The 24,919-nt window shown below is 52.4% G+C and overlaps 1 protein-coding gene across 2 annotated transcripts; it reads right to left on the bottom strand.

Annotated features, from left to right (window-relative positions):
• Positions 1 to 585: 585 nt before the first annotated feature.
• LOC115274321 lies at positions 586 to 21,123 on the bottom strand. Of its 2 annotated transcripts, XM_029917790.1 has the most exons (17): positions 21,090 to 21,107; positions 20,791 to 20,875; positions 19,834 to 19,957; positions 18,009 to 18,225; positions 16,830 to 16,934; positions 15,430 to 15,561; positions 14,551 to 14,635; positions 14,402 to 14,465; positions 13,890 to 13,975; positions 12,891 to 13,073; positions 9,998 to 10,051; positions 8,867 to 9,019; positions 7,779 to 7,846; positions 7,503 to 7,548; positions 5,555 to 5,618; positions 2,763 to 2,842; positions 586 to 743 (listed from the first exon to the last, which is right to left on the bottom strand). In XM_029917790.1, the coding sequence occupies exons 3-17, from the start codon at positions 19,940 to 19,942 to the stop codon at positions 654 to 656; spliced, it is 1,536 nt and encodes a 511-aa protein (XP_029773650.1). In that variant the 5' UTR covers positions 19,943 to 19,957; positions 20,791 to 20,875; positions 21,090 to 21,107; the 3' UTR covers positions 586 to 653. The 2 variants fall into 2 exon arrangements, with proteins under 2 accessions (XP_029773650.1, XP_029773651.1); XM_029917791.1 differs by lacking the exon at positions 2,763 to 2,842 and having other exon boundaries at positions 21,090 to 21,123.
• Positions 21,124 to 24,919: the final 3,796 nt, after the last annotated feature.

The raw sequence follows: 24,919 nt of genomic DNA, 5'->3' as shown, positions 1-24,919 counted from the left end.
AGGCTTTCTCTGCTCACTGTCCTGCCCTGCCTGGGCCACATGGGACTGGATGTTGGTGGGGAGGGCTGCTCCTCGCTCTCTCCCTTCATGGCTCTGCTCTTGAGCACATGTCAGCCACGCTCCTGCCTGTCACACCTTTCAGGGCCAGGGGAGCTCTGTGGTGTGGCCGTATCATAATCACCCACCTGGACCTCACTCTACCCTGAGGGGTCTGGCTGCTTCCCTGAAGCCCTTGCCTCCACACTCAGGGCCTCCCAAATATCTCTGGGACTCCTCCCCCCCCTTTCTTAGAGACATCAGAACTTCTGCTTCCTTCCTCTTCTGCCCTCTCAAGCAGGGAACCTTGTATGTGAAAATCCCCTATGTTCGTTCTATGTCCCATCGTCTTGGGTTCTTGAAGCTCAGACCTCTCTCTGTTTTCTGAGGAGCCTCTCTTCCCTGAGATGCTGAATACAGAACTCAGAGTATCTCTCCCAGGGGCCAAGGGGACACAGGAACTATCAGGGAGGAAAAGCTTGCCTTTAAGCGTTTCAGGATGGCCTTGCCATCTCCCAGAACGCCTTAGCAAACTCAACACCGGACTCCTTCTCAAGCAAGAATCATCTTTATTGCAGCTGAGATTCTCCATTGTGACAGTCGCCATTCTTGGACTCTCACGGGTCCAGAGCACTTGTGGCGGAGGGGAGGGGCTGGCCCTCGGTAAGAACCGGCTCGTCTTCTGGAACAGTCAGCAGCAAATAACCCTGTGGGTAGAAGCAGGGAGACGTGTCCTGCCTGTCCTCCCTGCCCCGCTCTCCCTGAGGTGGCTCAAGCTACCGTGGGGGGGGGGGGAGGGATCTATGTATCTTAAGGATACAACTTTCCTGGTTGGCAAGAAGGCAGAGTCAGGAACAGACTGGACAAGAGGTGAGAGCAGAGGGGACGGAGGGTCTCGGGAATGTTTGTGAAGAAAGGAACAGATCACCCTTTGGAACTCTTCCTAAAAACCTGTGTATCAAGATGCCTCTAATGTTTCTGATGCGTTGGGGTTCATCCTGCTGGGTTGCCCTGAGGTGGGTCTCTCATCCAGCTAGAGCCTTCCACTTGCTCCCACCCACTTGCCCAGCTCGTGCTGCTGGAATCCATCTGCTCTTGCATCTGCATCTCCGCCAGCAGGGGGGCTCCCGAAGGTCTCAGGGACGAGGTCGGACTCCTATCTTTGCCCCAGCATCATTCGGCACATGGCCAGGCACAGAGTAGCCAGTGATATATGTTAATGGAATGAATTAGTGATAGCAACTGAATAAGGGTGCTGTCAGGGCAGCCATGTAAGGGTGTGCAGATTGTACACTGTCCCACTCCAGGTGCTGCTGTGCATGTTTGGCATTCAGAACTATAGAGGGGCCCCTGCTGTCCTGGCCCACCTTGCCCAGAGTTGTGGCATTCTTTCCGGAGCTGCTCCAGCCCGTGTATTACCTGAAGTAGGTCTTCCAGCCTTGACCTAGGATCATCCTACCAGGGCCACCCTGGCTTGGGTGGGATCCAGGGGAAGGGGTCTGAGGATGGGACAGGGCCATAGCACAGGCCAGGAGCTGGGGTTTTATGGGACAGACAGCTGCTGACCCCTCCTACCCTCCTGCACAGTAACATCTGGCTCTTAAGAGCAGATTTCTAGTGTCTCCTGAATGTCAGGACCAGGAATTAGGCATGCTGGGTCCAGAATTGGGCGTGAGCTGAGGGTTCTGAGGCTCAAACTTTATGTCTGGGATGGTGGGTTGCACTCTGTCTAAGGTCAGGGTAGGGCTGGGTAAAATTAGCGATCCTGATAGCTCCTTGTGTTTCTGAAGGGAACCCTGACATCCAGCGCGTATCTTTACCTCCGTTTTGCAGACAGAGACAGCAGGCCGAGGGAGGGGCAGTGGCTTGCCTGATGCCACATGGCCCGGAGAGGTTCCATGTGATTCTCTCTCTGCTTTGCCCCTAGAGCCCCCTCCTGCACTGCTGTTTAAGAGTGGGAATCTTGCTAAGGTGGGAAACAAAGAAATGAAGGGCATCTCTAAGCTCTGCCCCTTCCCACCAACCCCATCTGCCTCTTCTCAGGTTCACCTCCCAGAGGGAAGGGACGAGAGACAAAGAGGCAGGGTGACCCCAGGGGCGGGTTCAGAGCTGGCAACCTTCCTTGGCAGCACCTTCACGGCTTCTCGGCTGGCTGTCTCGGCCCTCTGGTCTCTGGCTGCATCTTACCTCCCTGGCATTTAGTCAGCCTCATGTCGGCCCAGGTTCCTGCCCTCTGGCAGTTCCCGAAGAGCAGGTACCAGAGGCAGCAGCCCTTTTCTGGGGGTCAGGACACCTGAGCTCTAGGGTAGCGGGTGGTTCTGGCTAAGGGGAAAGGCTTTGAAATCAGATAAACCCCAGTTGGAACCCTGGCTCCTGCCAGGCAAGTTTCTCTGCCTTTCTGAGCTTTAGTCCCCTCTCTTGTGAAATGGGAGAAATCAGCATCGACTGCATGGAACTGATTGTGAAGCCTAGGGCCTGGCTTCCTGCAGGATTCATGGAACCCCTTGGGGCCTCAGTGTCCCCGTCTGTATATGGGGCATCACATCCAGGATGGCTGTGAGGTGGTGAGATGAGGGGCATAAAGGGCTTGCCGCATTGAGTGCCTCCTCTGCCTGAGCCTCAGCTCCTGCCTCTGCAGGATGGCGGCAAGGCACCCAAAGGTGGCCCAGAGCCTGCTAGCTCTGACCTCCCCCAGGTGTCTGGGAATTCTTTTTCTCTGCATTTACCTTGGAGGGCTCCACTTGGGCCTGGTCGAAGGAGATGCCCTTGATGTTGGGCAGCGGGAGGTCTTGTTCTCTCATCAGCTCTGTGAGAGGTATGGGTAGAGGGGCTCAGGGCCTTGGCAGAGGGAGGTGTCCGGGGGTGCAGGGCAAGGGCAGGTGGGGCCCGGCCTGCTGATCTCTGGTGGCTCCACTGTCCAGAACAGGGAGGGGACTTGGCATACCTCCTTTCTCCTCTCCTTCTTCAGGGGACACCATCCCCTCTCAGGCACCCCAGTCCAAAAAACCAGGTCCCTAAACAGCTACTCAACCTATTCATTAAAAACCTATCTTGAGAGAATTTCTTCTAGAACATATTCAGTAACTATGAACACATTCTTATGAAGATAGGCTTCTTAGCAGCATTTTAAGGAATGTGAGGGTTGTTGAAGGCATCTTAGGAATTTATTGATCAATTCCATTCTTGTTTAATTGAGGAACATCGCTGAAACCATGTTTGTGCTCCAAAAAATGCTAAAGTTTTGGCAGAAACAGAAAATGTCTCAGAAAAAGGTTAGAAACAAGTCAGTATAAACTGAAAAATCAACCTTAAAACACTGGTGATTTGGTTATAGGATAAAATATCCATTAAATATATCAAAGAAAATATTCATGAATATAGTCATTTATCAAATATATGAAAGGTAGTCCTTAGAATAAGTTTTTGGTAAGTTGGTAAATGGTAAACTTGGAGAATTTTACCAATTGAGTTTCAAAGAATTAACCATTTGGCCCATTGAGTTTCTGAGTTTCTGACTTCGAGAGCCTGGCGTGGGCCCCTCCTGCCCCCTCCTTTGCACTGACCAGCCCTTATCCCACCCCAGCTCCCCATCATCACTCTGGACTCAGGAGAGGGCCTCATACCCCCTCGTACCCCCTTGCTGGCCCAGGATGTCTTTCAGCCCAGTTGGGTGGGGAGCAGGATGGAGGAAGATAGACCGGTGCCTCGGGTGTCCTATCTGTCCCCCCGATCTCCAGACACCTTCTCACCAGCCTCCCAGCTCCCAGCCTCTGGACCCCTCCTCATTTCAATCCTCTCTCTGTGGTGGGACCAGATGACTTTGACGGCAGCATAGCCTTTTGTGAATGTCTCCTCTGCCAATTCTCTTTTTCTGAGGCTGCTTCTTGCAGGCAGTCCTCCTCTATATCCCCAGTGGCTTCGGCCCTGCTCCTTTTTGCCTTGTGGGGGAGCTTTGGACAGGGCCCCAGTGTAAATGGCACCCCCTGGCATTGTGCCTCCCACAGGCCTAGGTGTTCAGGCTTTACAGACTATATAGGTTTCCTGAACCAGACTTAGCTCCTGGGTCATCTCTTGATGCTCTCGCCATAGGTCTCTTTGGTCCTGGATCTAAGATACACTTACTGAATGACCTGCCAGGGGTAGGCACTGGCTCAGTCAGGTTGCATCCTTGCCCACCTGGACTCTCTTTCTGGCTGCCTTGCTGGGCCTTTCATTACCACTGTTCCTCACCTCCAATCTGTCCCCCTTCTTGAGCACAGATTTACTCACTTTATGCCCAGAACTTTCCTGTCTGTCAGGGGTCACAGAATATTGCAAAACCCTTCAACCTGGCTGCCATTTGAGCTCCACTGGCCTCACTCTCTAGCCTCACTCTGGAGTTCTGATATTACTCCTCAAGTTGGAGCATAGAGAGAAGCCCCTGGAAGGGAGACAAAATGCCAGAGTTCTGGGCTCAGCTCTGCCAGAGACTTGCTGTATGACCTTGGGAGAGTCATTTAATGTCACTGAGCCCATCTGCAAGATAAGGAGGGTAAGCCAGGTTATTTCTCAAAGGTGAGTAAGGTCTGAGCTGGTTACCCTGCATGTACTTCTGCAGTGTCTCCTGGGTGGGAGGCAGTGGACAGGGTGCAGCGGACACAGTGAAAAATAAAGACAGAGGTCCCTGCCTGTGGGCAGCTTACCGTCTATTTAGGGACATAGGCAATGACCAAATAATCATGTGGGTAGGTGGGCGATTGTTACACAGACCATCAGGGGCGGGGGAAAGTGGTGAGCTCCATGGAGCGGAGGAGGCTGACCAGGGTCTACACCCCCGTAGAACTCATTTCCCACATGTCTCCCACCTCCTGGGGTTACCCAAAATCTACCTGCACTCTGCTTTCTCAGGGTCTGCTTCTGAGGGGGCCCAAACTAAGACAGTGCTGTTTTAGAAAAGTCTGAATTTGTTGCTCAAAGCTAAACATAGGGGTGATGTCTTAAAAAAATTCAGCTTTCCAGCCTCTCTCAAAAATAAAAAGTATCCACTCTGCTGGGAACATTTGACCGAGCTGAGTGTTAAGCGCCGGCTTAAGGCAGGGCAGATGTGTGCCGTCAGTCCCACCTGGGCTGCTTCCGGTGGGAATGGTATCTCCCTGGCCCCTGCAAGCATTGGAATTGTGGGCTGTGGGCTCTGCCATGGCCGAGGGCCCTTCCTGTTCTCACTTCCCACGGTGCCAACTCCCACCTACCCTGAGAATCCCTTCCTGGCCACTCACCCCATCTCTGAGTTCCTGTCAGCACTGGCTGCCTGGTCAGAGAATGGGGAGGGGGAGCACACACGGGCCTTTCTCCCACCCCCACCCCCATCTGCCACACTCCAAATTTCAGTCTCTACCCTGCCTCCAACTGCCTTGCCCCTGGGCAGTTCTTAGCCAACTCCGTGGAACAAGGCAGAAGCCTGCTGTCTGTGCAGAGTTCTAGACACAGGTGATGCTGCATTCATTGTATGTGGGGAAGAGGAGAAACACAGTGGGCTCACCGTTGTGTTGGGGCAAAAATACCCTGTTCAGAAACTCCAAGAGAAGGACCTCCATACGTTTTTCCTACAACAGATGAAAAAGGAACAGGAAGGTCACTTCAGCTGGGTTGGCAGATTCTGAGATCAGGAGTGTCCCGGGGTCTCCATTTTTAAAGGGCATCGGGGCCAGATGACCAGATAGCCTGGGGAAAGTTGAGGGGCTTGAAAAAGAGTTACCCTCCCCTAGGTGACAGGGACTGTCTTCATATCTCTGCAGGGTAGCTCAGGAGAAGAGGGACTAGGTTGGGCCAGAGCTTCAGAGGGACCAATTTGAGGTCAGTCTGAGGAGGAGCTCTCCAATGCTGAGACCTGTGATGTCTGGTGATGGGGCAGAAATTGTCTCACCGAGCTAGCAAACCTGCTCCCAGGGATGTTCATGCAGTGCGAGAGGTGGATCAGAGTTGCTCCCACCCATTTGGAGAGATTGGAAAAGGACTCCCTTTCTTTAAGACTCTTTCCCCACAGATTGGGACACTGTCACAAACATATTCATAATCATCTATGCTGTGGGTGGCTTGTACACTGCATGACCTGTGCAATCATACACAGCAGCCCTGGTCTGGATAACTGCCCTCTGATGCTGTCACAGAAGGGATCCCTGACCTGGGAAGATGATCTTCAAGACCTGTGAAGGCTGGGATAAGGCCAGAGCAAGGCCTGATATAGCAGGGCTGACAATTTTGAAGTGTTTCCCAGAACATGTTCAGCCCTTTCATTCTGTTGTTTCCATCCTGCAGCCTTCTCCCACTGAGGGCAAGTGCACAAGGTTCACAGTCCTCTGGAAGCAAAGGATGGTGGAGCCAGTGCCCCAAGGCTGGGGCGTGGGGGCGGTCCAGATGCATTGCACCACAGCCGAAACCCCTCACTGCTGCATGGGGATCCAGGTGGCACAGGTGGCTTAGGACACTGTGCTGGGAAGCCCAGGGGAGTGGACAACCCAGAGAGGAGACACACAGCCCTGCTGGGGTACAAATAGAACATTCTCCCAGAGGAGGCTGTTTTCAACCTGCAGAGAAGGACGTGCCCTAAAACTCTGAGCATCATCCTGTTCCTTTTCCACATCTGTTCCAGCGGGAAATCCTGTCAGGGTTATGTCCTGCACCCGGCCACTCCCCTGGCTGCCACCTGCCACCACCCGTCCCAGCCTTCTTGGTGGCCTCCCTGCCCCCACCCAGCACCCTCCAGACTGCTCCTTCCGTGTTCCATCAGCTTTTATCTCACTCAGGAAGAGCCAGCCTCCCACTAGTAGGCCCTGCTCACTCTACAGCCTCCCCTCAATCCCTCTGGTCCAGCTACCCTGGCCCCCTCGCTGTTCCCTGGACCAGGGGCACGGCCCTGCCTTGGGGCTTTGGGTCCCCTCTTCCCCACAGCCCCACAGCTGTCTCCCTCACCGCCTCCAGTCATTTTCCAAACACTTACCTCCTCAATGAGGCCTTCGCCAACCTTCCTTTTCAGTATTACCCTCACCTGCACTCCTGATCCATGTCCCCTCTTCCACGTTTTCTTTTCCATAGTATGATCACCTGCTTCCATACTATATATTTACCTTACTGTGCTTATTGCTTCTTATCTGACCTCACTCTGCTAGAATGTGGGCTCCATGAGGGCAGGGTCCTTTGTTTTGTTCACTGACATATCCCAAGAACCTAAGACAAGTTTGGGCACATCGTACATGCTCAGTTGGTATTTGTTAAGTGTATGAAAGAATGTAGTAGACAAGTGGACAAGTTTAAATTCTGGGGGCTCCCCCGACCCCAGGGTATATGGGGGACTCCAGGGCAAGATGAGATCAGAGATAGAAAGTGAGTGAGGATTCCAACTTCCTACATCAGTGATTCAGGGCCTTTTTCCGGGCCTGCTGATGGGTCCTTCAGGACCATGGAGAGGTCAAAGTTTAGGAGAGACTCACCTGCTTGGCAAGGCTGGCTGGGTAAGGGCCCAGGATGACTGCGGTGCTAGCAGAGAAAAGAGATCACCCTTTCAGATCACGGCAGCTGCTTGGGGGTGCAGTGCTCAGTGAGCTCCAGTTACAACACCCCCTCCCTCCTCTCCTTCTTCCCTTTTATCCACTACTCTGTGTGCTGACATCAGGATGGAAACACACCCCTTGACCACCTCCCAGCCCCCACCAATTTCTCTGTAAGTCATCTTATTTCTTCTGAACATGCAAAACCAAAAAAATTACCTGCTTGGAGAGAACTGGAGTTTCAATTTCTGATTTCTCGAGGAAAACACAGCCTTTGAAAGGAGACTCTATGGGAGTTGAAATTAGCGGAGAGGGATTTATGTTCCAGCCAGAGGGATACCCTTCCCCCCGACTCCTGTAAGTGCCTGTCGAGGGCTGGCTCCTCTCACTGGTCCTCTTCCTGCTGCCCCAGCTGCTGGTCATGTGTGTTCAGACCATGTGTGTGGGTGGTGCTGTGGGAGAGGGCACTCATGTTGCCAGGGGCTCCTGGAGGCCAGGGGAGGCTGGGGCTGGGTACGACGGGGGAGGCTCAGCCCAGTGAAGGGAGAGCCTTTTGCAATGAGTCATTAGGCCATAGAATCACTGTTGCTGGAAGCCAGAGGACTCCTTGGTTTTGAGGGGGTTGTCTATTGGTTTTTGTAAGTCACACAGTCACCTTATAGCCCAGAAATAGAATTTCTCACTACCAGTCAGAAGTGACTGATTTCTTGATCATAGAGTCATGCCAACTAAGTTCCTAGGGTCCTGTGTATGTACTGGATGCTGTTGGGCTTGCCTATGGGGTGGGTGATCCCTTCCCCTCACCCCCTTATCTGAAGTGCCTTCCCAGTTTTAAGGTCTGTAGAATGGGAAATAGGAACACCAAGGGGGCCCAGAACAGAGAAATAGAAGCTTTGGGGGAAGCTGTGTTTCCCCAGAGATAGAGTAGACAACACAGGTAAGTTTAGCCCCTTGTGAGCCATTTTTCTGATCTTTCTCCTGGTTTTGCAGACAAGGGCTTTCAATGCAGCATGTTCAGGAAAGACAGAAGACTTAACAGCTTGCAAGGCACTGAGCAGAAGGTGTTGGAGGCAAAACCCTTTAGTTGTTGAGGAGGTCCTTTGGGAGCACTAGAAGCCACATGGGGAGCAGGTTTTAATTTTAATGTTTTGACAGCAGGTGCAGCGAGCTCTCTGGGTATGGATTGATTGAATATTAGCAGGTGACACGGTGGTGAGTTTTGCAGCTGCCTCAGCCAGCTGGCCCTGGAAGGGCCGCCCCTGAAGTGGACCTAGGCCCCCTGAGGAGCAAAGAAGTTCAAGGCTTACCCAGGAAACTGAGACAGAGGAGGTGTTGCTGGGCCCCAGCAGCACCAGCGAGCCTGGCTGGGTGACGGTGGCTGTGTGGCCGTCAACGTGGATGGCGGGAGGGTCGAGGGTGCTGATGGTCAGTCTCACACTTCCTCTGGACTGCTTGGAAGTCTGAATGAAGTTAAAGCAGAAAAGGTGCAGGCAGGTACAGAGGATGGAGTTCTCAGTTCCCGGCTTGGAACAAGATCATCTTAGGAGCCTGGCTGTCTGAATTTTCACTCTAACTCTGCCCCAACTTGCTGCATGACCTTGACCTTGGGAAGTTTGCTTAACCTCCCTGAGCTCCCTTAATGTGAGATCACATCCTCCTTTTCCTGGGTATGCACAGCAGGTAAGAACACAGATTTTGGAGCAAGAACCTCTGCTCCTTTGCCTGTAAGCTGTGTGGCCTGAGTCAAGTCTCTTAATCTCTCTGTTTTCATACTTGTTAAATGAGGATACACATTCCTACTCCCTAAGGTTGTTGTGCGGATCAGATGAATTCATTCGTGGGGAGTGCTTAGAATAGAGCCCAGCACCTAGTAATGCTGTTGTTATCTATTATTGTTTGTTCGCCAGATGCCATATTCTAATAGCCTTTGGGGAGAGGACGCTGAGCATGGATTTTGGAGTCCAGGACTGGCTTCAAATCCTGCTTCTGCCTCTGACTGAGCAATATAAATGTGAGCAACTGGGTTCATCTTGCTGGCCTCAGTTTGCTCACCTATGACAATGGGATGAAGTGTGGAGCATCTGGATTATATTGATGCAGGGGGAGGGGCCTGGCCCACAGTCACTGCTCGCAGTTGTCTCCCATGTGTACATCTGTCTGCCTCAGTAGGTCTGCCGTAGCAGGGTCAGGGTCCCGTTCAGTAGTGAGTAATGATGCCAACCTCCAGGCCATGGGCTTCTGGGCGGGGTAGTGAGCTAAGTGCCTTACTTGAACCAACCCTCTCAACATCAGTGGAATAGGAGCAGTGGTCTTTGGAGTCCACAGTAGGAAATTCTGGCCAAATGGAACATGCTTATGGGGCCCAATCCTGCCCTACGCCAGACTCTTTCCTGAGATCCTGGCCCTGGTGCGGGAGGGGAAGCTGGCGACACACCCACCTGGGGCCCCGGCTCCGGCTCCTTCAGGGACAACAGTTGAAAGAGGTCGGCAGCCTGGAAAAAGGGCAAAATGCGTGTTGGCTTTTAGAGTCCTGTAGCTCTGTTCCGAGCAGCTCCGGAGGTGTGGGGGGGCCTCCGGGGGTGTCGGGGGGGCTCCGTGCGGTGTAATTGCTTCCAGCCGAGTGCGCTACCTGCATGTAGTCGATGTCAGCATCGGAGGGGCCTTTCATCTGGTTTCTCACCATGATTTATCTGGAAAGGTTAACTTGTTATTTCAGTGAGCTTCCCTCCCAGTTTTACTGTGAAAATTTCTGCACATGCAGCAAAGTTGAGAGAATTTCATAGGGACATTTGTATACTCATCACCTAGATTCTTCAGTTATCATGTTCCTATACCTGCTTCATTACCTTTCTGTCCATCCAGCCGTACGCCACTGGTTCCTGAAAATCACAAATCATGATAGAAAGCAGTACAGAAATGTGTAATTAAAAGGTACAAGCCTACGCCAACACATCTTCCCCCTTTCCTCCAAATCTTATTTTCCGGGGTGACCACTGTCAGCATTTGGGAGTATATCCTATTTTCTACGCACGTGTAAACATGCATAGAAGAGAACACGCTCACCACATGATTCTGCGTCTTATTTTTTTTCTCTGAATATCAGTACTTATAGAACCAACCTCATTCTGTTTTTCCCCTGAACTCCTTTATTTTTATTTTTAATCTACATCCAAGTTAGTTCGCATATAGTGCACTAATGATTTCAGGAGTAGAATCCAGTGATTCATCCCCTACACAAAACACCCAGTGCTCCTCCCAATAGGCGTCTTCCTCAGTGCCCCTTGCCCACGTAGCCCTTCCCCCTACCGACAACCCCTCCAGCAACCCTCGGTTTGTTCTCTGTATTTGAATCTCTTAGGTTTTGTCCCCCTCCCTGTTTTTATATTATTTTTGCTCCCCTTCCCCTATGTTCATCTGTTTTGTATCTTAAAGTCCACATAGGAGTGAAGTCCTATGATATCTGTCTTTTTCTGACTGATTAGTTTTGCTTAGCACAGCACCCTCCAGTTCCATCCACGTGGTTGCAAATGGCGAGATTTCATTCTTTTTGATTGTCGAGTAATCTTCCATTGTATGTATGTGTGTGTGTGTGTGTGTGTGTGTGTGTGTGTGTGTATCACATCTTCTTTATCCATTCATCTGTCAGTGGACACTCAGGCTCTTCCCATACTTCGGCTATTGTCGATAGCACTGCTATAAACGTTGGAGTGCATGTGTCCCTTCAAAACAGCATACTGTATCCCTTGGGTAAATACCTAGTAGTGCACTTGCTGGATTGTAGGGTAGTTCTGTTTTTAATTTTTTGATGAACCTCCATACTGTTTTCCAGCGTGGCTGCCCCAGTCTGCATTCTACCAACTGCATTATTTTTAACAGCTGCGTAGTATTCCACCAAGTATGACCATAACCAGACTCCTTTTACCAATGTGTTATTGATGGACACCTAGGTTGGCTTTATCTTTCACCCTGTCCCAAGTGAAGCTACAAAAAGCACTCCTGCATATATACCCTTGCCCACTGATGTAAGAATTTCTGCAGGCATGGGATTACAGTGCTCACCTACCACTGACTCAGTGCTCACTTACAACCATCTCCCCAGCATGGGGACACCTGGCTCCACTCCTGATACCACTGCTGGGTCATCTTGGGCAAGTCACTTTCCCTCTTTGGGCCTTGGTTTCCCCATGTAAAAGATGGAGCCATAACATTCGATCTCTTCTAGATCTTAGGATTTTGTGTTCCAGGGTTTATGGAGCCTGCACCGCGTGCTGTAGACATAGCTCACCATCTGTAGTCCATGTCCTCAAAATGGGGGAGGCAGCGCACACGCAGAGTTAAGTAAACACAAGTTACATACGTGTGTGTATTTGTAACATATGACTTTGCATCTATAACTTTACACATACACATGCCCGGTGTGACCAGAGTTTTGAAGGGAAAAGAACAGTTTTGAAGGTGGGGGAGGGGAAGGCCTATTTCGGATATTTAGATGTGGTGGTCAAGGAGGGGCTCTCTGAGGAGTTGACATTAGCACTGAGGCCAACAGTGGAAGGAAGAATGTTCCAGAATGTCTCCAGTGAGACCAGCATGTGCAAAGGCCCTGAGGTGGGCACCAGCTCAGCCGGTGTGGCTGGAGTGGAGTAGGTAAGGGGACAGAGCTGGAGAAGTGGGCCAGGGGCTGCAGAGAGGAGACTGGGTTTTATTCAGAGTGTGCTGAGGAGCTGCTATGGGCTTTTGGCAGTGCTATATCTGGCTTGCTCCCTCATTCGACCCCCTCACTGACCCTGGAAATTCGCTCTTATTGCAGATCTCTGTGTATATGCCTCCTTGTCACCATTCAGGCCACCTTCTCAGAGATGTCTTTACTGACCACAGCATCCAGGGTAGCCCTGTCATTTCCACTAGTGACTTGCTGACTAGTCACTAGTGCTTTTAGTTATAAATAAGATAAATTATTTTATTTATTGGATTGTTTTCTTGTTCAGTTTCTATTCTCCCACCTGGCTTTGAGCTCTGCAAGGGCAGGACCCTGAGTGCACAGGGCCTAGCACATAGTAAGCTTTCAATAGAGATTTGTGGCATGAGTGAATGGATAAGTGTTGTGAAGAGAGAAACAATAAAGGGACCTGGGTGTTCAAGGAAGTCTTCCTAGAGGAGGGGACTTCTATGCTGGGTTCTGAAGGCTGAATAGGAGTTCTCCAGGGAGGTCCAGAGAGAGGAAGTGACTTACCTAGGTTCCCCCAGAAAGGCACTTCGGCCGTCTGGGCCTTGGTTTCTTCATGTGAAAAACAGAGCAATAAAGTTATGTACTCCCCTTTCTTTAGCACTCACTTTGGAGTCCTGGGAGTCCACACGGATCTCCTTGCTGGGGTAGAGGCAGGACAGGATGTCATTGTAGACTTCTAGCCCAAAAGCCAGGTCTGCCATGCTGTCTTCGGCTAATTTTGGAAGGGGTTGGAGGGTCAGGTGGTCAGGGCTTCGGGGTCTCCAGCCTGGGCCGCAGGGCGTCACAAGCTTCAGAAAAAGGAAGGAGGAAGGAAAAATTCAGTGGGAACAGGTTCTCGGACCGACAACCGATTACAGCTGTAGCCAGTATCAAGGGCTTGCTACGTGCTAGGCAGTCCTGAACACGTAGGTGCACAATCTCATTTCAACCTTACAACAGTGCCGTGAGATGGGAACTGCTACTGTCCCCATTTGACAGGTGAGGAAACCGAAGCCCAGAGGGGTGAAGTGACTTGCTCAAGGTCCTACAGACGGTAAGAGGTAGAGCTACGTTTTGAACGCACGAGCCCCTTTTCTTTGCTCTCCCTCTTCTGACCCCATTCCCTTCCTATGCCTTTGTTAACAGCACCTTCTTCCTATCCATTCAAATCCTTCCTGTTCACCTGATCTGCCCTTGACCGGTCCATGGGGACGAGGAAGGAGCAGTGCATGGCAATTGGGCAGCCAGCCTCACCCCTGCTCTGGGCCTCGGTTTCCCCATCTGTGGAGTCCCTTCCAGCTGGGTGCTGCACCTCTGAACTGCCCCACTTACCCTTCTGTTGGAATCTGATCCCCGCTCACAGCACATGCAGCCCTGCAGCCTCTCTTGCTCTCCAGGGTTCAAGTGGGCCTCTCTGGGCTCAGCACACGCTCCCGAGAGCAGGGGCCCAGCAGCTCTCCCCTTCCTTCTCCCTCTGTCCCTCTCCTCCTCTTTTGCCTCCACCTCCTTTCACCTGCTGCTTCTCTGTATGCCTCCCATCCAGAGAAGCCCCACCCCACTTTTCTCCTTGCTCATCCTCCCCCAGACCAGTGAGTGTCCCCGGAGGGTCTGCCCTGCTGGCTCGCCTGGACTTTCATCAGGATGGCCTCCTCTGTGAACTCTGTGGTGGTGACGTAATACTGGAAGTCTTCTGGACCGGAGATGGTCGGGGCTGCAATGAGAAAATGAAAGTAGGACTGTGCTTGCCCTGGGGGAGGGGGGGGGAGGGTGAATGGGTGTGGAGAGGCAGCGGAGCAGGAATTCCTTCTTCTCTGCCTAGCTTAAAGTTCCTTGTGGGCTAGGTCTGTGCATCTTGTAACAATGAACATTTATTGGGTAGTAACTTTGTGCCAGGTCAGTCCACTCTGTGGGTCCAGGATTAGGTCCATTTTACAGATTGGGAAACTGAGGCTCTAGGGGAAAATGACTTGCCAAGGTCATAAGGCGCAGTGCCCTTTTTCTCCCCCACTGAAAGGTAGGCTGCCTGCAGCCAGGCTTTGTGCTGTTTCCTGTCATGTTCTCAGAGGCAAGAACGTTCCTGGAACACAGTTAAGGGGATGGGAGGTAAGCTGAGCTTTTCTGGCCAGGAGTTACATACGCAGAGTCAGGTGCAGCAGGTCCTCCAGCAGTGAGTTGAGCAGGGTCGTGGCCAGGGGGCACACCTGCAGGGAAGGCACGATGGGGTCCTTGGGCTCTCTCTTGGGGTCCCACCCCTCTCTCAGGAGGCAGAGGAGGATGAAAACTTACTATCTTCTGTAGGAGGTAGGGCAGTGCCTCATCCAGGACACTCGTCACCCACTCCAGAGCTTCGTTCACCAGCAGGGGGGTCATTCTAGTGGTGGGGGAGAGCGGTGGGATCTGAGACACCATGGGAGGGGAGACTGAGGCCAGAGGTGGGAATCCAGGGCAGGGTTGACGGGCTGGTGTAACATGGAAACTCCTGAGTGGCTGCTTACTTCCCCACTTGGTGTCTCTCTTCTCCTCCCCCAACCCAACCTTTTCTTTACCCCCCTGTTTTATCCCTTTCTTGCCTTCTTGCTTTCTCTCTCCATGACTTCCTCATCTTTAGTTTTTCCTGATTGTCCCTCTCTGCCTCTGTCTCTTTATTTCCTCTCTGATAAAGGACTCTAGAATTTTCAAGGAGGGAGAATCATGGAAAACTTCCTGGAGGAGGTGGTTTCGTGCTAAGGGTATCTCAGCACATAGATCAGCTCATCTTTCCCCACACCCACCCCATGCTGACTGGACTCTGTGGGTAATTCCATTTTACTGGTGAGGAAACAGGCCCTAGAAGCCTTATAGCTTGTTCAGGGTCCCCAAATTAGGGTCCCCTTGATTCAGGGTCCCCGAGTATAGCTTGTTCAGGGTCCCCAAGCTGAGATTTGACCTGGCTGGATGCCCACTCTCAGCCATGACCTTCAGTGTGGAGAGAGGAAATGCTGATGGATGGTGCGTGCAGCTCAGAGCCTCAAAGGTGACCCTGTCCCTGATGCCCTTGGTCACTCAGAGAACTAGCTGGGGAACAGCAGGCCCTGCAGTGAGTCGGGAAGGGCTGGGCAGCAGGCCAGGGAAGTCCTGGCCCACCCTCCTTGGCCAGTGGGAGCCCGGATGTGGGCAGGTGCTCACTGCTCCAGAACCCTGATGCTGAGGTATCCTGGTGGGGTGTGGCACTCCTCGAAGGCCACCTTGGTCTTGTTCCCCGTCTGTTCCAGCCGTATCCCAATGCGGATGTTCTTGATGACTTTGAGCCTCAGTATCCTGTAGGGAGGGGCAGCATGTCTAGGCAGGTGCCAAGCCACAGCAGAGGTGGAGGCCAGAAGTCACAGGCTAGTGGCCTGCTGCCGCCTGCAGGGCTCAAATGAAAAACTAGGAGATGTCATTAAACAAATCGATCTCACACTCTGGAAAACCTGAAAGATCTGAAAACACCAACCAGCATTCTCACTGTGGGGCAATCCCCTGGGGCTGAAGGTGACCTTGACATGGGTCACAGAGCTCCAGGTGCTCCAGTCCCCATAAGGCCAAAGGTTAGGCTGTGTTTTTACTGCTCATCACCACAAGGGCCATGATAGGCTTATCGGATAGGAGAGAAATATTTCTCTGTGCCCACTTCTCTATTAACAAGGGAAGGTAGACCAAGAAGGCTATATTTTAAAAGAAAACCAACAGTGGACATATTCCTAAAGGGCTAAGAATATTTGCTTCAGGGTGCCTGGGTGGCTAAGTTGGCTGAGCATCTGATTCTAGATTTTGGCTCAGGTCATGATCCCAGGGTCCCATGTCCGGCTCTGTGCTGAGTGTGGAGCCTGCTTAAGATTCTCTCTCTGTCTCTGTCTCTCTCTTTCTCTACCCCTCCCCCCCTCTCTTGCACACTCTCTCTCTCTGGAAAAAAACGAGGAATATTTGTTTCTTGTGCAGATACCACCCATAGCACTGCGTCTGTCGCCCGCTGTGTGCAGCCCCAGGTTGGCATGGCCACCCACACCTTAGAGAGCCATCCCAGCTCTCAGGTCGGCAGTGAACTCTCACAACAGCCGCATGTAGGAGCATACTCGATCGTACCCATCTTGGAGATGAGGAGACTGAGGCCCAGGGAACAGATGTCCTTGCTCAGGTCGCTTAGATGGTGAGGAGGAGTGGAGCCCAGTTATGCCGTGCTCTGGGGGTGGGGGTGGGGGGTTGGGGCTTGAACCAGACTCTCCTTAGATCAGCCTGTTAATGCATCTGCCTTTTACTCAGATAGGACACATGTTCCCTGACATGGGAGTCCGAGGGTTTTATTTCAGTCTCTGCTTCTGACTCACTGTGTGATCCTGGGCAGGTCCTGCTCCCACTCTGTGCCTCGGTTTCCCCATCAGTAAAAATGGCTTTGAAACAAGCCCAAGTGGGAAGGATTATTACGAGGCTTATGGTGACATAGGCCGGAGGCTTTGCTATCCCTGGGTGGCTGCCTCTTGAGTCAGAGCAGGGAGGGGTTGGCCTGCCTGGCACTGAGGGGGTGGGGAGGAAGTGCCCGGTGTACTTACTGGTGGAGTGAGAGGTACAGTTTGGTTCGCAGCGTGACCTGCAGCAGGCTGTCGCTCAGGACTTGCAGGGTGATCTCAGGCCCAATGGCATCTTCTATGATCAACCTGTGCGAGGTTTGGGGGTGTTGGTGTGGCCTGAAGGCCACTGTGGTTCTGTAGAGTGTGTGTATCTGGGCTGGCTGGAATGGGGGCGGACCCCAGGAGGAGTGGGAGAAGCTTTGGGACAGCCCTGTCCCTGATCGCCAGCCCAGCCAGAGAACAATGGGGCTGTAGCTGCAGCCTCCAAGCCATGAAGACCTGGGTGCATCCCTTCCTTCTCTGGGCCTCAGTATCACCCTCTACAAAATGGGGAGAATGCAGTGGAGAGGCTGTCTATGTGGGTCTAGGTGCAGTGAGCATTCTGCAAAAGGGAAGCAAGTAGGCGAGACTCAGAGAAAGCAAGATGGCAGGCGGCCCCCCCCACCATCCACTGACGGACCATCTGCCCTGCTGAGCAGAAGGGCGGATGTGAGTCTTCTCCCCTCAGGGACGTCAGGTCCCAACATCTCCCTGAGCTGAGAGGGGTCCAGAATACTTTTTAAACATTAGATACAAATTAGTGACTCATCTGCTGCCCCCTGGAATAGGCAGCGAACCACAGCAGACCATGGGAGAGGTGTGGAAAAGAGACCGTCAGAGTCCTGAGAAGGAAGCAGCTGTGTCCACACCTTGATCTTGGACTTCCAGCCTCCAGGACTGTGACACAACAAATTCCTGTTGTGTAAGCCACAGCTCGTGGTCCTTTGTTACGGCAGTCCTAACAGACCATACGATTGGAAAACCTTGATTTTGATTAAAACCCTCTTGATTTTTAAATATTGGCAACTCATTACATTTTTGCCTTTTTAAAGTTAAGATAGTAAAAAAAAACACCATGCAAGTTTGCAATACGCAGATGTAGGCTGAATGTGGAGGTCTGGATGGCCGCCAGGCTGACCCTGCTTTGGACGATTTTAAGTAGCTTGGAGAGGTTTAGAACAATAAAGGTGCCCTTGCTGGCACTTTCCAGGGTATGAAGAACCTCCGAGGACGTCTGGGTTTCCCACCCGCCCAGTGCTCCTCTTGACATGGGAGAACATCATGGCTCAGGGTGGAGGCTGAAGGGGGAAGAAAGGCCCGAGGTGGCCTCTGCGGACTCACCCGCCCGCCTGGAGCAGCATCCCCAGCAGTGGGAGCCTCCTCCCCGAGAGCAGGTCCCCCACCAGTGACAGATCGAGGCCACTGCTCTTCTTGGAGAGGCCTTCCCTTATGAAGGGCAGGTGGTCCAGGATGGTGACGCCTTCGCCTGCGGCCCCTGTCACAGGAATCCCGGCCATGCGGTCCAGGATGTGGTGCTCCGAGAACAGGTCTGAAATGTCTGAGGACACAAGGTGGGGCTCGTCAAGGTGGGCTTGCCCTTGGCTTAGTCATTCAGCAAATGCCCACTAGCACCTGCTGAGTCAGCGATTTAGATGGTCATTTAGCCCTTCCCCACGTGCACGCTGTAGGTCTCTCTCTCTCTCTCTCTCTCTCTCTCAAAATAAATAAGCATTAAACTTTTTTATTAAAAAAGGGGTACATGGGTGGCTCAGTTGGTTGAGCATCTGGCTTCGGCTCAGGTCACGATTACACAGCTCGTGAGTTCGAGCTCCGTGTCTGGCTCTGTGCTGACGGCTCAGAGCCAGGAGCCTGCTTCGGATTCTGTGTCTCCCTCTCGCTCTCTGCCCCTCCCCCACTTGCACTCTCTCTCTCTCAAAATAAATAAGCATTTAGGGGGAAGGGGGAGGGGGGAAAAGAGGTGGTGGTGATGGTGGAGGGCACTTAAGGGGAAGAGCACTGGGTGTTGTATGGAAAACAATTTGACAATAAAATATTATGGGAAAATAAATAAATACGCATTTAAAAAATTTAGATGGTCACTTAGCAGCAAATGCTCACGTTTATTTTTTAAGATTTAAAAAATTTTAAGTAACCACTACACCCAATGTGGGGCTCGATTTCACAACTGAAGATCAAGAGTCACATGCTCCACCAACTGAGCCAGCCAGGCACCCCTAACATATTCTATTCTGGGAACCGGAGTGGTGTGCCTTCTGTCCCCTGTACATTCTAGTGGGAGAGATAGACAGCAGCCAAGCACTCAGATAAGCAAACTAGGCAATTTTTGAAAGTAAGTGCTACAAAGAAAAAAAAAATGGTGGTGAGTGGGAGCATGACTCGGGTGAAGGCCTACTTTAGAAAGAGTGGTCAGGGAAAGCCTCCGTGAGGAGGGGGCATTTGAGCTGAGACCTGAAGGAATCATTATTGCAAGGTCTAGGAGGAGAGCAACATAGACAGAAGGAACAGCTTGTAAAAAGGCCCTGAGGTGTTAAGGAGTCTGGTGAACTTATGAGACCAAAAGATGGGCGAGGTTAGACTGCAGTGAATGGGGGAGGAGGTAGATGGGCAGTAAGGAGCTCATGGTCAAGAGGGAGAGAGACAAACAGACACACAGACAGGATAAGCATCATACATCAGGATAATGCCATAGATGAGGCTTCCCCAAAGGGCTGTGGGAGCCCAGAGGAAAGAGACGCCTTCTGCCTGGGGGAAACTAGGGAGAATTTCCATCAGAGGGACTGTTAGAGCTTTTGCCTTAAAGGGTGGGTTAGAATTCAGCATTCTGGGAAGGAGGGAAAGAGAATTGTAGACAGAAGAAATAGCCCGGGAAGGGAAGGAGGCTGGGAAGTCTATAGGGGTGGTCAGGACAGGTGACAGTGGACGAGGCTGGGGACGCAGGGTCCTGAATGCCAAGATGAAGAGCTTGGAGCATCTGGGGCACTAGGGAGCCACAGCAAGTGTTAGAGCAGGGGAAGGATGAGGTCGGGTCTGGGTGAAGGAAGGCAAATTCTGCTGCTGGCGACGGGGAGGCTAGATGGTGGTGCTGTCTCCCACCCCTGCCCTTCCCTGAGATCTCGCCTCCTGAAGCCCACCCCTTAAATTTTACCTGTTTTCAGCTGATCCTTGCTGATTCGCAGGAAGATCTGATGCCGAGCCTCCGCTTGAGCCTGGGGCAGCAACCCCCAGCATAGCAGTGACCCCCAGAAAAGCAGCATCCTCCCGGTCAGGACCTGTGGCCAGAGAGCTGGAAACGCCAGTGGCCACCCCCACGTCTAGGCTGTCCCAGCCCTGTGTCCCCTGGAACCTCTCTCCAGCTTCCCTTTCCCCCTCGCTCCAGATCTGCTAGTGGTTGAACACAGCCTGCACGCCTCACCACCTCACACTAGTGCTTTTGTCTCCTTCCCGGAGTGCCCTTCCCCATCGTGTGGACTGCCTTCAAATCCAGGCTCTGCCACTTCCTGACTGTGTGACCCTGAGCAACTTCCTGGCCCCGTCTGTGCCTCAGTGTTCTCACCTGTGGAATGGGGATAAACATAAGTTGTTGTAAGGAATACATTCAACACTATGTGCAAAGCACTTGGCAAACAGCGTGCTCAACAGCTGTTCATGTGGCCGGGCGACATTGCGAGATGTGAGAAGATGTAGAGTTCCCTTTGAACTGTGGAGATTTCTGGATCTTAGGCAGGATAGGGAATGAGGGTCCTGAGGGAGGTGTTCTACTGGCTGGGGTGGGCAGCGGGGAAGGGGCTTGAAGCCACAGCTCTTCACCAGCTAGTAGGGAAATATTTTGGCATTTCAGCCAGTGTGTTTGTAACAGGTTCTGATCAGCAGAACTTCAGCCCTGCTCAGGTGGCCTCCCTGGCAGGCAGGGGACCCTCTGGGTGGCAAGGGTGTGCCACCAGGAGATGGGGGCTCTGGGACTTCCCGGCAGGGACTGGAGATCAAACATCTCCAGCTTGAGCAGGGCCTGAGGAGCCAACCACACCCTGCAATGTGTGGAGGGTGGGCGCTGTCCTTGAGCAAGGATAGGAGACCCCGCGGGCCCTGAGCTGCTCTGAGGTACCTGAGAAAATCCTGGCAATGCCTTGAATTAGCAGCATTCAGGTTTTTGTTGCCTGGTGGCATAGGAGCTCCAAACAATGATTACACTGGTAATAAAAAATGTATTCATTCGCTTGCATAGGTGGGTTTTGGACCAGAAAATTTGTACTCAGGCATTAACTATTCATATTTTGCTTCTAGGCTGATGTGATATCTCCCTGCCATTCAGCCCACCAGTGTTTAGTCAGCCTCTACGTGGGCACTTTTCTCAATCAGTTCACCCCAGTCGGGTCCCTCCTCCCTTCCTGCCCCTCACATTACACCGTATTCCAGTGTCTCCAGCCCTCGCCTTGACTCATCCCTACCAGCCTCAACTTCCACCTGAGCTGTTGCCATGGGGCAGGCAGCACGCCAAGGACTTCATAAAGCTTTATCGCCTCACTGAGTCCTCACAATGGTCTGGGACCACTGATAGCAAGTCCACTTTGCAGATGACAAAACAGAGGCTCAGAGAGGAAGAACGAATCACCCAAGGTCACACAGGTGGCAGAGCGTGGATTTGAACCACTGAGTATCTGTGCACCACCGCGCATTGTTGTAACTGCTCCAGAAACATTTGAGAAGTGCCCTCCTTGTCCTTACCTCTCCAATAACAGGATAGCCACAAGGGCCCTGGCCGCTGTCTCCAGCCTCCCAGAAAGGCACAGCTTTTATAACCTGAGCTCTGAAGCCCGGGTGGGTGGGGCCAGGGTTTGTGCTCAGAGGAGCTCTGCTGTGGAGAAAGGGGTCCTCCTGGCACCAGGTGGTGAGGGGCTACTGGCCAGAACTCATAGGGCTCAGCACTGAGGCCTGATGGTGCACTAGGCCCAGGGCCAACAGACCTCAGTGGGGGCAAAGGGGAGGGGACTCTGTGGATTGTGGGTGGGTCCTTCCCCTCAGAATGACATCAGCCATAGAGCCTTCAGCTCTTGGGAGGGGCCTGCAGAGGCTCCCAGTACAGGAATCCCGACAGAACTGAGTAGGAGAGGCGTTGGGGGTGTGTGGAGGACAGCAGGGGGCGGTAGAGCCATCCCTTCCCGTACGTGTTTTCTGTGCCATGCCTTTGCAGCCAGAAGGGCCTGGGTTCAAATTCCACTGTCACTCAGTAGCTGTGTAACTGTGGGCAAGTTCCTTTTTCTTCGGAGCCTAGCTTTTCATGTCTGAAAAAAATGGGAATAATAAATAAATAATAAATCCATCTAGGTCTTTTCAGTATTTGTGAAGATTGTGAAGGAACGCGTAGAGATGTCAGCACAGAGCCTGATTCATAGGAAGGCTCAACACAGTCACTTATTTTAATTTCCATCTTCTACAGAAAAGAACTGAGGCTTACAGAGGTTGGATGACTTACTCAAGGTCACACACATGTCCACAGTGGCAAAAGTGGGGTTTGAAATCAGGCCCCAGAGAGGGGACTGGCTACCCAGCAAAAGGGAAGTTCAGTGGGCAACGGTCCTCTTTGGGAATTTCCCTTTCCGGGAATCCCGGTGCCACCACTGTGAGTGGATAGAGCTGGAGGTGTCAGCACAGACTCCATTAACTGCTGTCTGGAGTCATGTGAACGGCACTTGCATTCATCTCTTCTAGGTGGCTTTTAGATTTTCTAAGGATTCTCCCCGTGATTGATTCTTTCCCCATTCGCAACTCAGGGGCATGGTCAGGGTAGGTGTTAAGCTGGACATACAGGGCAGAGGGGCTGATGGTGGGAGTAGGAGCCAGCAGCTGCCCAGGAAATGCAAGGTCAATGTCCAGTGTTAGCTCGTTCTGGAGTGCTCACTGTGGTTAGTGTCAAAAGCGAATGGCTATTGTTAGTATGATTCAGTAGCGTATTTTTGATGGGATGTACTTATTCTAGAACCTCAGAGTCATAAAATCATGGACTTTTTGGTTGGAAGATGCTCTAAAAGTGGTGGTTCCTCCGCGTATCTGTTGACAGGGTCTCAACATTGCCGCCGAGCGCAGTCCTCCTGCTGTCCGGAGCACAGAGAGGCTCTGGGGCTCATTCCCTCATCTGGGTCGCTGGGACTGGAGCAGGATGCTGGCAGAGGCATGCAGATCTCCCTCTCCTTCCCCAGCGTGGCTTCTCTAAACCAGACAGGAGGGAAGAATTTGACCGGAGCCCTGTGGATTCTGTCTGTTCTCCTCATTGACTAATCTCTGCTGAGAGGCGGGGAATTTTCTGGGGGTCTCCTTCATGAAAGGAAGCCCTGGGAAGCACTTATTATCTGTCTTTGAGCCTCAGTTTATTGATCTGTAAAATGGGGATGTGAATCTCACAGGAAGTGCTTCGCCCTGTCTGGGGACGGAGTGGCCCCCACGGACTAGAAGCTATTTAGCTGTCACTGTTATTTTGAGGAATAAGAAAAATGGGTCACTGTCCTGACGTGATTCAGGTGGGAGGCTTGGGTTCCCATCAACACACTGGCTGTGTATTACCTGTTCTCTCATCTGTAAGACAAAGACAGTAACACTTCCTGCGAGGCAGGCTAATTTACTGAGGAATCGTTTGGTGTTTTTCATTTGCTGCTGCTGCGAAGACTCAGAAGGAGGCAAAGTGTTCACTCGCCCAGCCCAGGAAGGTGGTGGGGCCTTGGAGCTCCAGGTCTGGAGTTCCTGCCTCAGAAGTGCACGGAGGGCGGTTTTGTTTCGGGGCCCCAATCAGAAGGAGCCTGGCACAGACCACCCTCCTTCTTTTGGGAAGTAGAGACCATAGTGTTGGGGGCAGGGGGGGTACGGTATGGAGATGAAGGCGCAGAGTGGAGGGGGGCAGTGAGGGTTAATGGTTAGGGACTGCTTGGTAGTCATGGTGAGTGTTCAGAGTCTCAGTTTCTTCACTTGTCAAGTGGGGCTGCCAGAGGTCATGGGGAAGGCCAGGGGTGACCCTTAGCATGATACCTGCAAGCAAATGCTTGTGTTGGTTTGGGTTCCCCAGAAGCCACCCTCCAGAGCAGGATTTGAGTGCAGGTGGCTGATTTGAGAGGTGATCCCAGGAGTTGCCGGTAGAGGGAGAAAGAGAGGTGGAGAAGGAGCTGGCCCAGAAAGGTGTGCTCGCTAGCTAGTGACCCCTGTGGGCACCTGGCCTCGGTCCTGTGGGGGTGCTGTGTGGAGTTGGCGTCGCCCCCTACCCCAGGGGGTGAGGAAATGGGTTATTTATCCATCAACCTCCAGGAAGCCCGTCCTCCAGAAAGAGGTCATGGGTGGCTGGAACCTGGAGCCAGGGCTGTTTTGGAGATGTGCCTCAGGCTGGAGACATGCCTCAGGCTGGGCATTGGAGCTACTGTCCTCTGACAGGATCGTGGGTGGGACAGAGATCCCATCATTGGGACCAGATGGGACGGGGGACCAGACAGAGGCCCTGCCCTGTCTTCCGGGTTCCTCGAAGCCCCCCTTCCCCTCAGACCCTTGCACGACCCTAGGCAGCCAGAAGGGACCTGCCGCAGACCAGATGGAGGTTGACCTTCTCATCTTCCTGGTCAGAGATGGTTCTAACCTCAGACTTGGTATGATTTAGGAAAACAGTGGGATGTGATGTGTAGGGAACAGATGGCGAAGTGTGTCTGGGAGTCGGGGGTGGATGTGGAAGCTGCCACACAGTAACCGCCCAGCAGGTGTTTGCTGACCCCATGTAAGCGTGCAGGGTCTTGTCCTGTCCCCTCGTGGCCCTCTTGCCTTAGCCCATGTCTTACAGGTAGGGAAACTCCTTCCTGGCTGCCTTCCCAGGCTGTTCCCATGCCTGTTTACACCCTGAAGGTAGGTAATGCCTTTTCCTGAGATACCCACTGTCCCTTTCTGTGAGGTCCTTTGTGTGACTAAAGGGCTCTGTGTCCTGGGGCAAGCCCAAGTCTGGAGAACAGGGGCCCTATTGTCTGTCCTGAACCTGCCAACATCAGGGAGGCACAGGAGACAATGACAGTCACATCCCGTCCAAGTGGGAGGGGCCCTTAGTGATAAGGCCCAACATCCTGAAGTCCAGGCAACAATAGTGATGATTACGTCACCCACAGATGATTGAGTGCTTCCCATGTGCCAGGAACACTTCTCTCTCATTTCATCCTCATGATAGCCCTCCAAGGTGGGGACTAGGATTCTCCTCATTTTGTAGAGAAGGAAAC

Source organism: Suricata suricatta, chromosome 12, assembly GCF_006229205.1.
Source record: "Suricata suricatta isolate VVHF042 chromosome 12, meerkat_22Aug2017_6uvM2_HiC, whole genome shotgun sequence".
In the NCBI taxonomy this organism is placed as follows: domain Eukaryota; kingdom Metazoa; phylum Chordata; class Mammalia; order Carnivora; family Herpestidae; genus Suricata; species Suricata suricatta.
The sequence above is the reverse complement of the archived record's forward strand: the minus strand, read 5'-3'. Positions and strand labels throughout refer to the sequence as shown.

What these genes read in the sequence shown, in the direction of transcription:
- LOC115274321 (XM_029917790.1), bottom strand. Translation starts at nt 19,942, where the DNA reads ATGCTGCTTTTCTGGGGGTCACTGCTATGCTGGGGGTTGCTGCCCCAG. An exon ending in CCTGCTGCACCTGACTCTGC is followed by an intron (nt 13,976 to 14,401) that starts GTATGTAACTCC and finishes TTCTCATTGCAG; the next exon opens with CCCCGACCATCTCCGGTCCA. An exon ending in AGCCGGAGCCGGGGCCCCAG is followed by an intron (nt 9,020 to 9,997) that starts GTGGGTGTGTCG and finishes AACTTCATTCAG; the next exon opens with ACTTCCAAGCAGTCCAGAGG.